At 28.7% G+C, this 16,053-nt stretch overlaps 1 protein-coding gene across 2 annotated transcripts; it reads left to right on the top strand.

The window, feature by feature from the left end:
- Positions 1-7,400: 7,400 nt before the first annotated feature.
- Positions 7,401-14,119, top strand: LOC112727825 (protein NRT1/ PTR FAMILY 5.6). Of its 2 annotated transcripts, none has more exons than XM_025777739.3 (4): positions 7,401-7,717; positions 11,444-11,661; positions 12,078-12,634; positions 13,268-14,119. In XM_025777739.3, the coding sequence occupies exons 1-4, from the start codon at positions 7,573-7,575 to the stop codon at positions 14,073-14,075; spliced, it is 1,728 nt and encodes a 575-aa protein (XP_025633524.1). In that variant the 5' UTR covers positions 7,401-7,572; the 3' UTR covers positions 14,076-14,119. The 2 variants fall into 2 exon arrangements, with proteins under 2 accessions (XP_025633524.1, XP_072065644.1); XM_072209543.1 differs by having other exon boundaries at positions 7,409-7,717; positions 12,060-12,634.
- Positions 14,120-16,053: the final 1,934 nt, after the last annotated feature.

Raw genomic sequence — 16,053 nt, 5'->3', positions numbered from 1 at the left:
ATAAAGTGATATTGTACTCCAATATGTTTTGTTCTTGAATGAAAGGCAGGATTCCTTGCAATGTGCAAGGCACTCTGACTGTCACAATACACAGAAATCTTCTGTTGTTTGTGCCCGAGTTCTTCTATCAACCTTTGGATCCAAATAGCTTCCTTGCATGCTTGTGTAGCTGCCATATATTCAGCTTCTGTAGTAGATAAAGCTACAACAATCTGTAATTTAGATAGCCAGTTTACAGCTCCTCTTGCAAGTGTAAACACATAGCCTGTAGTAAATTTTCGTTTATCAAGATCACCTGCAAAGTCTGAGTCGACATATCCATTGACAATGAATTCTGATCCTCCAAAATATAATGCAACATTCAAGGTCCCTTTGATGTATTTCAAGATCCTCTTAACAACATTCCAATGCTCTTTACCCGAATCTGCCATAAATCGACTTACCACCGCAACTGCTTGAGCAATATCTGGCCTTGTACAAATCATGGCATACATAAGGCTTCCCACCGCTGATGCATACGGTACTCGAGACATTTCCATCCTCTCTGCTTCACTACTAGGGCACATACTTGAGGATAATTTGAAATTCATAGGAAGTGGGGTTGAAATTGGCTTACATTCTTGCATATTGAAGCGTTGCAAGATTTTCTTCAAATAATTCTTTTGCGATAGCCAAATCTTCCTATCTTTTTTGTCTCGGTGAATTTGCATCCCTAAAATCTTGTTTGCTGGTCCCAAGTCTTTCATATCAAACTCCCTAGCCAACTGTACCTTCAATTCTTGGATTTGATCTTTGTTGGGACCTACCACCAACATGTCATCCACATACAACAGCAGAATGATGAAATCATTATCACCAGACCTCTTGTAATAAGTACAATGATCTGAGCTAAGTCTGTTGCATCCAAGGCTAATAATGAAAGAATCAAATTTCTTGTACCAACATCTTGGCGCCTGCTTTAGACCGTACAGAGATTTAGTTAACTTGTAAACCAAGTTTTCTTTTCCTTGTTCTTCATAATCTTCTGGTTGGAGCATATATATCTCTTCTTCAAGTTCTCCATGAAGAAAAGCAGTCTTTATATCTAATTGCTCTCGATGTAAATCAAATACAGCACACGTAGCCAAAACTACTCTAATAGTAGTTAGTCTCACCACTGGAAAAAATATTTTATTGAAGTCAACACCTTCTTTCTGAGCATATCCCTTGATAACTAATCTTGCACGATATCGTTCCACCTGATCATTACTATCTCGTTTGATCTTGTAAACCCATTTGTTACCAATGGCTTTCTGACCTGCTGGAAGTTCAACAAGTTTCCAGGTATGGTTTCTATGTAATGCCTCAATTTCTTCTTGCATTGCTGTCATCCACATAGAAGCGTCTGGATTGCGCATAGCCTCCATAAAAGTTGTTAGTTCTCCATCTTCTGTCAAAAGACAATATGCATCATGGTTTGTCAAAACATAATTTGAGTGCCATGATGGTATTCTTCTTTGTCTAGTGGATCGATGAACTTCTATGTCATTGGCCTCTGCTTCTTGTTCTTCGTGCTGTGGTTCTGCTTCAGAAAGATCACCTTCTCTGCATTTTTCATCTATTTGAACAGTGGTTATCTCTTTAACAGTGCTGTCGTTTTCTTGTTCCTTTTGCAATTCATCTTCTGCAAATATCACATCTCTACTGACAACTACCTTGCGGGCAGTGGGATCCCACAGGCGATACCCCTTAACTCCATCAGCATAACCCAAGAATATACATTTTTTAGACTTTGGGTCCAGCTTTGTTCTTTCCTGGGAATTGTACATTACGTATACAGGACAACCAAATATATGTAAAGAAGAATAATTAGGTGGCTTACCTTGCCACATCTCCATTGGTGTCTTCAACCCAATTGCAGTTGATGGTGACCGATTTATCACATAATAGGCGGTTTTAACAGCTTCTGCCCAAAAAGACTTAGCTAAACCTTCAGTTTGTAACATAGCTCGTGCTCTTTCTAGGAGAGTCCTATTCATTCGCTCTGTTACACCATTTTGCTGAGGCGTGTATGCAACTGTGAATTGCCGTTGAATAACTGCTTGCTTGCAAAATGTTAGAAAATCACCATCGACATATTCTCCTCCATTATCTGTCCTTAAACACTTGATCTTCTTTCCAGATTCAATTTCTAACTTTGCTTTGAACTCTTTGAACATCGCAAACACGTCTGACTTCTTCTTGATCGGGTACATCCATAGCCTCCTAGAGTAATCATCAATAAATGATACAAGATATTTTGCTCCTCCTAGGGACATCTCCGGCGATTCTCACACATCAGAATGAATCAACTCCAATATGTGCTTGCTCCGAGCAGTTGATCTACCAAACGTCAATCTATGTTGTTTGCTTGTAACGCAGTGCTTACAAAACGGTAAGTTTACCGATTTGAGCCCGGGAATGAGATTACGTTCTACAAGAATCTTCAAGCCTCGTTCTGACATGTGGCCTAGTTTGCAATGCCATATCATCGTCATTTCTTCTTGGCTTGTTGAAGCAACTGATGCCTCTGCCTCTTGCAAAGTATCTCCCACAAGCATGTATAGATTTGTTGCAATCTTTTCTGCTTTTATTACCACAAGAGTTCCTTTAACAACTTTTAAGATCCCACCTTCAATATGGGTCTTGCAGCCAAGTTCATCCAATTGCCCAATCGACAACAAATTCTTCTTCAAGCCTTTTACGTGTCTTACCCCTTGAAGTGAACGAATAGAACCATCAAACATTTTTATTTTGACAGTACCCATTCCAACAATTTCTAAGGCATGATCGTTTCCATAAACACCGATCCTTCCGAGACAGGTTCATATGTACAAAACCAATCACGATGAGGAGTCATGTGCCATGTTGCTCCTGAATCAACAATCCAAACATCAGTGAGTTATTTTCTACCTTTAGAACCAATTGTTGCTTCGCCATACAGGATTTTTCCATCATCAGAGGTGCTTGCAACACATCCTTGATAACTTGATCCTTCTGGAATCTTCTCTATACTCTTCTTATTCCAACAATCTTTCTTGAAGTGCCCTCTCTTTCCACAATTGTAGCATTTGACCTGCTTCTTACTTTGTGACTTTGGTCTACTTTGACTCCCACTGAAACCATGCTCCATTGATCTCCCTCTTGTCATCAACAAAGCCTCTGCTTGTTTTGAGCTTTCTAATATATCTTCCTTATTCTTGCGCTTAGATTCTTCTTCAAGAACCGCAGCAGCCATGTCATCAAAAGAAAGATAATTAGTCAAAACATTATTAGTTAAGTTAATGATAAGCTGATAATATGAATCTGGTAGACTTTGAAGTAAGAGCTCTGCACGTTCGTTTTCCGCTATGGTATATTCCAACGATAAGAGTTGGGAAAATAGTGTATTTAGATTGTTGATGTGATCCGTTGTCGATGTGGATTCACTCATTCGAAGAGTATAAAGTCTTCTCTTCAAGAATATCTTGTTGTGAAGTGACTTGACTTCATATAATTTGGTGAGAGCATCCCAAATTTCCTTTGCTGTCTTTTTCTCTGCTACACTTGATAAAACTGAATCAGCTAGTGCCAAGTGTATGTTTGCAACAGCATTGTTGTCCATCTCCTTCCATTTTTCATCTGTAATTCTAGTGGGTCTACTTTCAATTACTGTCACGCAATTGTCTTTTCTCATAATGGCTTTTATTTTCAATTTCCATATGAAAAAATTACTCCCACTGAATTTTAGAATTTCATACTTTGCTGTCATTTTTTTTAGATGGTAACTCACAGCGGAAAAAAAATTATATTAATCAGCAACTTTTGGCTCTGATACCACTGTTAGGTACCAGACAAATGACACAGAAAAATATAAAGATGAAAAATTAGAAATTTGTATAAAATATGGAAACAATTGAATAACTTTCTTTGAGAATTACAACTTCTCTCTATCACAAGGAGACTACAATAACACTCTCTCTTGACAAAAGGAGAACACATTTCTCTCTATATATATAGAAGAAAACTACTCAAAGAAATATTATGTTATTCTATCTGGATGACTTTATTAAAATGAATTAAAGAAAAACTCAATTTATAGGTGAGTCTCTTCAATATGAACCATCCATCAATTAGAGGTATATAATTCTTCTCTTTTTCAACCATTAAAATCATAAGGTTATAAACTAAGATTGTTTATTACCTTTCATTTTATTTAGTTATTATTTATTTATTTATTTATTTTCTAAAATTAATTTTACTAATTTTCACAAATAGTCAATTAAAATTCTTAGGAGTATATTGTGGTATCATTTAACGTGCTATATTAACAAATTTTGATATTATTAATAACAAAAAGTAACAAAAAAACTAATATAACTAATTTAAAATTTTAAAAGATAAATTTAATTAAAAAAATCTTTTAAAAATTAATTTAAAAAAATAAATAATCTTTTAGATACTAATTTGATTATTTACTCACGACCAATGTCTATCACACCAAATTTTTGTTAAACATGCAGGTGTGACTGCATTAGTATACCAACTTTTCCCTCTAATGGTCCACCTGACCACCTCCCTTTGTCGATGATCACTTTTAATTCGTCCTTACCTGCTCTCCTTTCTCCCCAACTATATGCAACTGTTTTAGTGCTTTCTTATTTTATTTAATCATCATCAAGGTATCTGTGTCATTACCGAATACATTGTTGCTAGATTTGATGCACTTTTGAAAGATCGCACCTTAAAACTCTGGTCATAATTTTTAATTTTTTTGTTTTAGCATATTTGGATTAGGTTGTGGAATATCAATCAAATGTCGACACATATATGCTGCTTTCTCCCAGTTAATCTAATTCACATAATGAGTAACGCAAAAAAGTTACATATGCTTGATTCATTAGTGAAAGTTTGATTAATATATATAACTAAACATTCAAAGAGGATCGTCAATTATTGCCACACATAAACATAGGATATAGTCATAATTGGATGTTAGATAACATGATCTATGGAAGGGTGTGATGAAGACGTGCTTATTAAGTGGAAATGCGCAACATTTCTTTTTTTTTTTTTTTTTAACATTATCTTCTATTTCAACTGATTAAGAATTAATTTATTATGAATTTAAATTCTATTTATGAATATATCATCACTACTCAACAAATTAATCGTGTATACAAAATAAAATTTGAATTCTTGATACTTGTTAGCCACACAATTAATCCAAATTAATTCTTAAATACCATATAAATACCATATATATATATATATATATATATATATATATATATATATATATATTACTGAAGCTCCGATCCACATGTACCTATAATTACCATTTTGACACTCCAAAAGAAAATAGATCCTGATTAAATGTTTAATTTTCGATAATGTTATATGATTAAATTATTTTAGTAACTAATAACTTCAATTAAGTTAGTTCAATAATTTATTAACATAATAAAAATTAGTGTAAGAAAAAAAGATACATTAAAAAAAAGAAAAAAAAACTTAGTTAAATTTAATTATAAAAATAACTTGTTTACTTAATATTTATGATGAGTTTTTTATTGTGTAAATTAAAACATTAACATGACATGACTATTTTTTATCAAATTTGTTTTTTTAATTATTATTGACATCATTGATATAGTAAGTGTGAAAAATAATTATTTTTATTTATATAATATATTATATAATTATACATATGTAAAACATTTTTACAATGACGGACCAACTTAAAACAGAGTTTGTCTTGCTAGTGTTGAGAGTCATGAATTACACGACCCAATTTCAAGCACTTTAGGTTTAATTACTATAAAATTTTCAAACTTTTTCTAGAAACCAAAGTGATATTGAGGTGACCCTAATCTTTTGAATTAGCTTTTGACTTAATTATTTAAGAATTAATTAACATGGGCTCTTCACATATTAAGATTATCAATTAAAAAAATTTTCATATAAAAAAAATTACAATATTTAAATTTTCAATGTCTTATTTTATTATTCGAAAAAAAATAAAATAAAAATATAAATAATAATCTTAAGTTCTTAACATATACTCTTAACCCTTAAGAGAAATGTCTAGTTAGAATTTTTCTTATGGTATCACACTGTAATTATAATTGTTAGTAGCCACCTTATAACCATTAAAAAAACTTTTAAATATATTGGTATATTGGTATTTCAGTAAATTTTAATCTTGAATCTTAATTAATTATATATATTTTTTTATAATTAAAATTAACGATTAAAAATTACTAAAATATCATAATATTAATATACTTGAAAGTTTTTTTAACCATTAAATATTGCTCTTCAAGTCTTTGTTGAGCTAGCTTTAATTCCTGTTCAGTCTTTTAGTTAATAGATAAGAATTGTTTCACACTTTTTTTTTTAATTTTTGCTTTGATACTATATAAAAAAAATAAGTGGACTTAATTTAAGCTAAAATTAGCTCAAGAAGTAAAGATTACCTATATTTATAAGGACTATCAAATTTTCAATTGTAGATAATGCGAGACTTAATAAGATGGTTACCAAAAAAATTGTTTTATTCGCACCATTCAAAAAAATGAAAAATGAAATATGATGTTTAAACAGTTTAAACAACTACCACTTGTATTGGATTTCATGGTTAAGGCTTGATACCATTTATAATTTTATGTGTTATGCTAACTTTTGAATTTTAGTTATGATCACTAATTTATATATTATATAGTATAAAATTTGGCTTGATTGTAGAATCGTTACACAAGTCGGGGTCATCAAATTTAGCGCTTGAAGTTCTGGCCCAGTGCTAAACATGAGAGGGTGTATTAAAGTTTCACATTATCTAAAAATAAAGATTCAAATTTTTTTATAAATATAAAACAACTTTTACCTTGGAATTAACTTTTAGAATTGAGAAATATCAGCTTAATTTCTTGTATTTTTAAACAAAACTTGGCAAATTGTCAACAAATTGGTATAATAACTTTCATTAGCTTTTCTTTCTTTCACTTTTTTTTCCTTTCTAAAGGAAAAAAATGATTGCCCTTGTGTGTTTCAGACAAAACGATTTTCATTAGTACAAATATCTTCCTTTGATATATCAACATCATCAATATTTAATAATAAAAAAATTAGCTAAAAATGTTAAAATTTATTATTTTTAACTTTATTTAATATACTCTGTAATAAATAAATATTCAATGAAATAAATTTAAATTATTTTTGGATTAATTATTTTTTATTTCTCTAATATTATCGTGTTAATATTGTATAATAACTTTAATTAATTGCCATAAGGTCCAACCTCTGCTTTTCTCTCTATTTCTTTTTTAGTATATCTTTTAGAAAGAAAGAAAAGTTCAAAAACGATTGCCTTTAATTATGTGATTGAGACAGAAAATTTTCCTTAGTGAATAATATCTTCCTCTAACATATGATTATCCTCTCTCAGCTCTATATAAGGAGGTTCTCACTTCTCATGTATAGAGTATAGTTAATTATTTGTGTAGCTCCACTAATTAATAATTAAGCAAGGTAATTGAAGCTAGTGAATTTCTACTACAGCACAACCTTAGCCGCATGGAGAAGAACAGAATTGATGCAAAAACTGCAGAGATTGAAAATAATGAGATGAAATGGGTTCATGATTCTTCAGTTGATTATAAGGGACGAGTTCCACTCCGAGATTCAACTGGTTCTTGGAAAACTTCTCTCTTCATTATTGGTAAGTAATAACGACAACACTTCTTTTTGGTTAAACTAAAACTTCCTTATCGTTAACTAAACTGCTTTATCTGTTTATTTTGATTGTAGTTATCTCTGCCTTTTTTTTTTCCTTCTTTTTGTGGAAATTTTGAAATTCCATGGATTAATGGGTTAAGTTGTTTTCTTTTCCAAACATTTATGTATTCAATTTTGAAATAGAAAGATGGAGGAGCTTCCGAACTAAGCTGATTCTAATTTATGCATGGCTCCGTCCTCCGTAGGTTTATGAACATCTTAAGCCAATACTTCCATGAGCAGGGGTGTTCGCGGTGCGGTTTTGATCGGTTTTGAATAAAAAATTCACCCGATTTGAACACTAATTTTACTTGCGGTGCGGTTTAGATTGGATGCTATTTTTAAAAAAATTCGATCCGATCCGATCCAATTTCAAGCGGTTTGGATTTGATTGGATTTGCGGTTTTATAAATTAAAAAAATTAAATATATATAACAAGTCTCAACATCAAATTTTAAATAATCAACAATGACATAACAAGTCTCAACAATATCTTAAAAAGCCAACAATAACATAACAATAGAAATAAAATTATAGATTAGTTAAAATAAATAAATAAATAACATTTTGAACATAAAATATTTATTAAATAATAATACATAAATAATATAAAAATATATAAAAAATTGAACATCTTATAAGTATAATTGTAAATATAATAATAAAATAATAATATTATAGTACATTGTGCGATTTGGATTGGATTGGATCGGTTATGAAAATTAGATCCGAAATCCGATCCGAATCCGATCAAGCGGTTTGCGAAAAATAGAATCCAATCAAATCCGAATTAGTGCGGTTTTAATCGATTTTCGGTTTGGATTGGATTGGATGAGCGGTTTAATTTGGATCAGTTTGGATTTGAACACCAACAACTAAACAACACACAATTTTTAATCATATAACACATAAATTGTTTTTAATTGTGCAATTTTTAGTTAAATAACAAAAAATAATATATATTTTTTTGAAAAATACATAAATTTTAATTACATTACACTAAAATTGTCTTTTCTTCCTTTTTTTTTCTTCAAAAAATTCTGTGTTTTTTCGTTTATTTCTCATTAAAAAGATATGTTTATTGTGATTGAATTTTTGTATTTTTTTTCTTACTAAGTTTCTCTTCAAGAATAGTACGTGTATCCTTAAATTATTGCGTGTTTTATGTAAAACATTTATGTGTTTTTTTCTTGCACATTTTTATTTCTAATTTTGTCTCGCCACACACATACGAGTGGAAATAAGTTAGGTCAAGCCAGATTTTGATCTTAACAAGTGAGGCTTGTTATGTAATCAATTGATTTGAATTTGGCTTGTTATTCAATCTGATTTGACCTAAAACTTATTAAAAAGTCTGATAATTTTTTTTTATAAAAATAAAAATATTATTTAAAAAAATTTATTTTTTAATAAATATATTTATATATAATATGTCATATTTAATATTTATAAAAAATTTTAAATTTTAAAATATTTAAAATATATAAAATTATTTATAATTAAATATAATAAATTTAAAATATCTTATAATTTTATTAATAATAAAAAAAATATTTATATATATAATTATGTATTAATAGATCCATATAAATTTAACAGGCCAATAAAATTAATTAATAAATCTTGACCTAACCTATTAACATAATAAAATTTTTATAAGAGATTACAAGTCCTTGCTAAACCACTTGACCTTTTTCTACCTAATTTGTCATTCTTAGGACGGCAGGTTAATATGCGAACCTAAAGTGCATCTCGCTCCGTTTTTTGGTGTGGGCTAGCTTGTTAGAAAGATTTTTTTTTTTAAATTAAAAATAAAATAATACAAATATGTTTATCTAAAATTTTTAATTTAAAAAATACCGTTAATTTAAACTAATATAAATATGTTTATTTATATATTTTTATTTAAAAATAATTCTAATACTCTTAAAAATCAAACATAATTATACAAGTTTTTTCTGCATAAAAATTTATATTATCATGATATTTATTATAGTCAAGACAGTAATAAATTTTTTTTTTATATTTTTAACCTCTTTATTTATATTTTCTGCCACATAAGCAATTCTATATTTTTAAATAAATATACTTGTATTAGTTTAAATTGATGTATTTGTATTTTTTTAAATTAAAATTTTAAATAAATATATTTGTATTATTTTAAATTAATGTAATAGTGTTTTTTAAATTAAAAATTTTAAATGAACATACTTATATTTTTTTTTCAATTAACGTATTCATATTTTTTAAATTAAAAATTTAAATAAATATATTATTACTAATTTTATATTTGTATAATCAGTGAATGTTAGATAAATATACTGTTATTAATTTCATACTTGTATAATTAGTGAATATTAGATAAATGTATTATTGCTAATTTCACTCTCCAACATAATTTTTTTTTTTAACGTAAATCATGGGTTTTTCTTTTGTTTTTAGTTTCGTACACATAAATCATGAGAATCTCTGATATTTTACTCTTTCTTGACATAAAACTCAGGTTGATACCATAATTTATGCTCAAAAGAAGAATTTGGCCACTGCACACTATCAGTGCATGAATTGTGGTATTTATATGGTTTTATATAATTTTTTTTAAAAACTTATAATAAACTCCTGATTTATATAAAAAGAGAAAAATCTTAAATGACTCTTGACAATTATTTCAAAAGACAACAAGGTTTTTAACAAAAAAAAAATCGTTTTCGATTTCTAATTTTTACTTTTATGAGACTGATTAGCTTCTCTGTCAATATTTTCTCTTTGTATTAACAGAATAAGCCAATATGCCATCTTAAACTATTAATTTATCCATTAAGAACCAATTAGGATTAATAAATTCTTTTTTGTTGGGCCGTTTAGTATACCTTTTTTAAATACATTAGCTAAATTAGCTAAATTTATTGTATAAAACTAAGAAATATTAGTAATTTTTAAATTATTTTTATTTATAAAAATTAAATAAAAAATATATTAGTAATTAACATGTCATATAAATATGTTTTGAAAAGAGATTATTGACAAAAAAATTAACCAATCTCAAAAAATTAAATATCAAAAATAAAAAAAAATACATTTTTTTGTTTGAAAATCTGATATTTTTTTCAAATAAATTATCAAAGACCGAATTAAGTATTCACTCGTATAAAAAAATAAAAAAACAAAAATATTATCTTTTTTATTTAGAACAATTTGATAATTTTTACCCTCAATTAGTTTATTTAAGTAATTTATCTTTTTTATCATGTTAAACGGGTAGATGTATTATTATTATTATTATTATTATTATTATTATTATTATTATTATTATTATTGCGTTTGCTTAAACATTATTGAAATTATGCTTTTTATTTAGTTACTTTTTCATTATAATAGTAAACCGTACCTTTTTGTTCATTTTTTGTAGTTAATCTACATGCTTGTATATCCGGTGTATATATAGATATTATATATTTGGAAACATTTCAAGTGCACCGAGAGTATCGGTGCACCAGTTATTTTAACCATTGATTTTAATTAATATATATTATATATTTTTTATAATTCAGATCAACGGTTAGAATAAATGGTGCACCAGTACTCTCCAGTATACTTGAAATGTTTCCTATATATTTATACCGTTATTGGTACCCATGTAACACTTAATTTTATCCTTGTTCGTTTGCAGTGTTTGAATTTAGTGAGAGGTTAAGCTACTTTGGAGTAGCAACCAGCTTGGTCCTTTATCTTACAAAGATTATTCATCAAGATCTAAAAATGGCAGCTAAAAATGTGAACTATTGGATTGGTGTCACCACATTGATGCCGTTGTTGGGAGGATTCATTGCTGATGCATATTTCAGTCGCTACATTACTATCATTATATCATCCATTGTTTATCTCATGGTAATTGAAAAGAACTAGAACATTAATTAGGTATACTCAAAAAGTTCTAAGATTCCTCTATTGAAGTATAAGCGAGTTTTGTTTCGTTAATTATCACATTAATCCAAGATATTATTAATCATTTAAATTGAGAAAATTAAAGAGTCTTCCCCTGAAGTCTTTGAATATTACAAATGTTACTCCTCTGTTTTTAAGTATTGCATTTGTCTCTCTTATATTGTTTGATTATACACATGCATGTTAGCTTAATTAGTGTTGTTAGAGATATATTTATTCATATACATCTTTTTATTAGTTTAAGATTTTGGGACAAATAATTTTGTAGCATTATTATATCAAAATTTTTATGATAAAAAAATATACAAAATTTACACAAATCTAAAAACAGCTATCATTAGTTTCTTATGAAAATACAGGGTTTGGTTCTTCTTTCTCTATCATGGTTCTTGCCAGCATTAAGGCCATGTGATCATCATAACATTAATAACACATGCACCAAAGCTAGGAGGGTACATGAAGTAGTGTTCTTCATAGCCATGTACTTAATATCCTTTGGAACTGGAGGGCATAAACCTTCTTTACAAAGCTTTGGAGCTGATCAATTTGATGATGATCATGTTTCTGAAAGGAGGAAGAAAATGTCATTCTTTAATTGGTGGAGTTGTGGTGTTTGTAGTGGACTCATTCTAGGAGTAACCCTAATTGTTTATGTACAAGATCATGTTAATTGGGGAGTTGCTGATATCATCCTCATAGGGGTTATGGCCTTTTCATTGATCATATTCTTGTTGGGAAGAAAATCTTATCGTTATAGGGTACCAAGTGGGAGCCCCTTGACACCAATGTTTCAAGTTCTAGTTGCAGCCATTTCCAAAAGAAAGCTTCCATATCCTTCCAATCCTAGTGAACTATATGAAGCTTCTAATTTTCAGAGTTGCAATGGAAGATTTCTATGCCACACAGAGAAACTCAAGTATGTATGGTACTAGTATAATATAACTAAGAATTAATTAGGGTTAATAGTCAAATTTTTTTCTAAAAGATCAAGTGTACACCAGTTTTGAATTAGTGTCGGAAAGATGCTACTGTGAATTAAATTGGTCGTCCTTTTATAAGTTAGACGATGATACGTGATATAAATATTTTGAGACACGTCATCGTCTAATTAGCAAAAGGACTAATATGATTTAATATTGCATCTTTCAAGAACTAATTCAAAACATTTAATTTTTTGACGACCGAATTGATGAACAGGTAATTTTTAATGGACCATTTTAACTATTAACTAGAATTATTTATTATCTTTTGTTGGTGTTAAAATTTTATTTCCCATATAGTATATTTCATATATTAATTATTTCTCTTTTAATACCACTTGTTATAGATAATGTAGTCCAGATGATCAACAATTTTTTAACTAATAACATCACTTTCATTTTTCTCTTTCATAAAAGAAAAAGAACATGTTGATTCGGTAGAAACATTGAACGTATCTAATCTTTTACTGCATTTATTATCTAAGATGTTTAGAAGTATTTTGAGCATGTTAAATTATTCCTCATCTATAATTTATAATAATTAAAATATTAGTATGCATGTATTTCAGATTTCTTGACAAGGCAGCTATGCTTGAAAGTGATGATGATGGAAACATAGCAAAGAAACAGAGTCCTTGGAAGCTTGCTACTGTAACCAAGGTTGAAGAGGTGAAGCTTATTATCAACATGATACCTATTTGGGTATTCACTTTACCATTTGGAATATGCATGGCACAAACAACCACTTTCTTTATCAAACAAGGTGCAATCATGGATAGAAAAATAAGCAATAACTTTGAGATCCCTCCAGCTTCAATTTTCGCCCTTACCGCCACCGGAATGATACTTTCCGTCGCAGTTTATGACCGGATCCTTGTACCGTCGCTAAAAAAGCTGACGGCAAACGAAAGAGGAATGAACATCCTTCAGAGGATCGGTACCGGAATGCTCTTTTCAATCATTTCAATGGTGGTAGCAGCATTGGTTGAAAGAAAGAGACTTAAAATGGTTCACCTTAAAATGAATGTGTCTTGGTTGGTTCCACAATTTCTAATTATTGGTTTTGGTGACGGTTTTACACTTGTAGGGTTGCAAGAATATTTCTATGACCAAGTTCCGGATTCAATGAGAAGCTTAGGGATAGCACTTTATCTTAGTGTGATTGGAGCTGGAAGTTTTCTTAGTAGTTTGATCATTACAATTGTTGACCATGTGACAAGCAAGATTGGAAAGAGTTGGTTTGGTAAGGACTTGAACAATAGTCGCTTGGACAAATTCTACTGGATGTTGGCGGTTATGAGCACATTGAATTTGTTTCTCTTTGTCTTCTTTGCTAGACAATATTCCTATAAGAATGTTCAAAAGGTGGTGGTGTAATTAAGGATAATGCTTTGATACTTTGATTTGAATTATTACTTCAATATTCTTTGTTTCTCTAAACCCCCCCCCCTTCTCCTCTCCCCCTTCTCTGTTTCTTTAAGGAACCATATGTATTCTTTTTATTATGATTATGTGAATTAGTTAGATATAAATAGATATAAATAATTGATGATGTTGTCCTGTATATAAGTTATAATGTTCAACACCTACACCTATTATATTAAATAATAGAGTAAACTACGGGTGTTTACGAGTTCGAATAATCTGATTATCCAATCGATTACTACACAGATACTCTATGGTCACGGTTTTTTAAAAAAAGTGGCCTAAAAGGGTTTATAGTTACGATTTTGGAAAGTAACCTAAAGGGATCTATGATCATGGTTTTTTATAGAGATAAAAAAAGTCTATGGTCACGTTTTTTAAAAAAAGGTGACTTAAAAGATTCTATGGTCATAATTTTGGGGAGTGACTTAAAGAGGTCTATGGTCACCGTTTTTCGAAAAAAAAGTGACCTAAAAGGGTCTATAGTCATGGTTTTGTGGGATAACCTAAAGGTATCTATGGTTATGGTTTTGGTGGGTGACCTAAAGGATCTATGATCACGGTTTTTTGAAAAGGTGACCTAAAAAGGTCTATGGTCACGGTTTAAGGGGTGATCTAAAGGGGTCTATGATCACAGTTTTGGAGGATGACCTAAAAGGGTCTATGGTCACGGTTTTGGAACATGACCTAAAGTGATCTATGGTCACGGTTTTGGAGGGTGACCTAAAAGAGTCTATGGTCACGGTTTTGGTGGTTGACTTAAAGGGGTATATGGTCACGGTTTCGGAGTGTGACCTAAAAGGGTCTATGGTCACAGTTTTTCAAAAAGGGCGACATAAAAGAGTTTATGGTCACGGTTTTGGGAAGTGACCTAAAGGGGGTATATAGTCACGGTTTTAGTAGCTGACTTAAAGTGGTTTATGGTCACGGTTTTACAAAAGAGTGATGTAAAAGGGGTTTGTGGTCACAGTTTTTGAGAGTGAATTTTTTTTAACTAAATCAGATTTTGATCATTTGAGTTTAAATTAATTAAGATTTTTATATATATTTTATGATTTTCAATATTTCATATATTTAAAATTTAAAAATTTTAATAATTGAAAACTAACAAAAATTTTATATGATTTAGTTTAAATATTAAAATTTAAAATTTAATTTTATAAATAAAAAATTAAGTGGAATACTTTAAATTTAAATTAAAAAAATTATTTAAAACTTAAAACTAATTAGTAAGTTGACAAATAAATATTATATTTTTAAAATAATTTAAATAAATTATGGTTGATTTTCAACTACTATTCTACCTTCTAATTTTATTAAAATTTTTACACTATTCTAATCATAATCCTAACTCTAATCCTAATTACTTTCAAGAACTTTTTTTAACTAAATTAGGTTTCGATCATTTGAGTTTAAATTAATTAAGATTTTTATTTTTTATATGATTTTGGGTATTCCATATATTTAAAATTTAAAAATTTTAATAGTTGAAAACTAATGAGAATTTTATATCATTTACTTTAAATATTAAAATTTTAAATCTAATTTTATAAATAAAAAATTAAGTAGAATACTATTAACTTTAAATTAAAAAATTATTTAAATCTTAAAACTAATTAGTAAGTTGACAAATAAATATTATATTTTGAAAATAATTTAAGTAAATTATGGTTTATTTTCAATTACTATTTTACTTTCTAATTTTATTAAAATTTTTACACTACTCTAATCCTAACCCTAACCCTAATTATTATTCAAGAATATTTTTGTAACTAAATCAGATTTTGATAATTTGAATTTAAATTAATTAAGGTTCTTATATATTTTTTATAATTTTGAGTATTTTTTATGATTTATTTTAAATATTAAAATTTTAAATATAATTTTATAAATAAAAAATTAAGTAGAATACTATTGACTTTAAATTAAA

This window comes from Arachis hypogaea, chromosome 12, assembly GCF_003086295.3.
Source record: "Arachis hypogaea cultivar Tifrunner chromosome 12, arahy.Tifrunner.gnm2.J5K5, whole genome shotgun sequence".
Taxonomy (NCBI): Eukaryota; Viridiplantae; Streptophyta; class Magnoliopsida; order Fabales; family Fabaceae; genus Arachis; species Arachis hypogaea.
Note: the sequence above shows the minus strand (reverse complement) of the source record. Positions and strands in the feature narration are given on the sequence as shown.

Coding starts and splice junctions, on each gene's coding strand:
- LOC112727825 (XM_072209543.1), top strand. CDS start 7,573: ATGGAGAAGAACAGAATTGATGCAAAAACTGCAGAGATTGAAAATAAT. Junction 7,718..11,443: donor AACTTCTCTCTTCATTATTG/GTAAGTAATAAC, acceptor GTTCGTTTGCAG/TGTTTGAATTTAGTGAGAGG. Junction 12,635..13,267: donor TGCCACACAGAGAAACTCAA/GTATGTATGGTA, acceptor CATGTATTTCAG/ATTTCTTGACAAGGCAGCTA.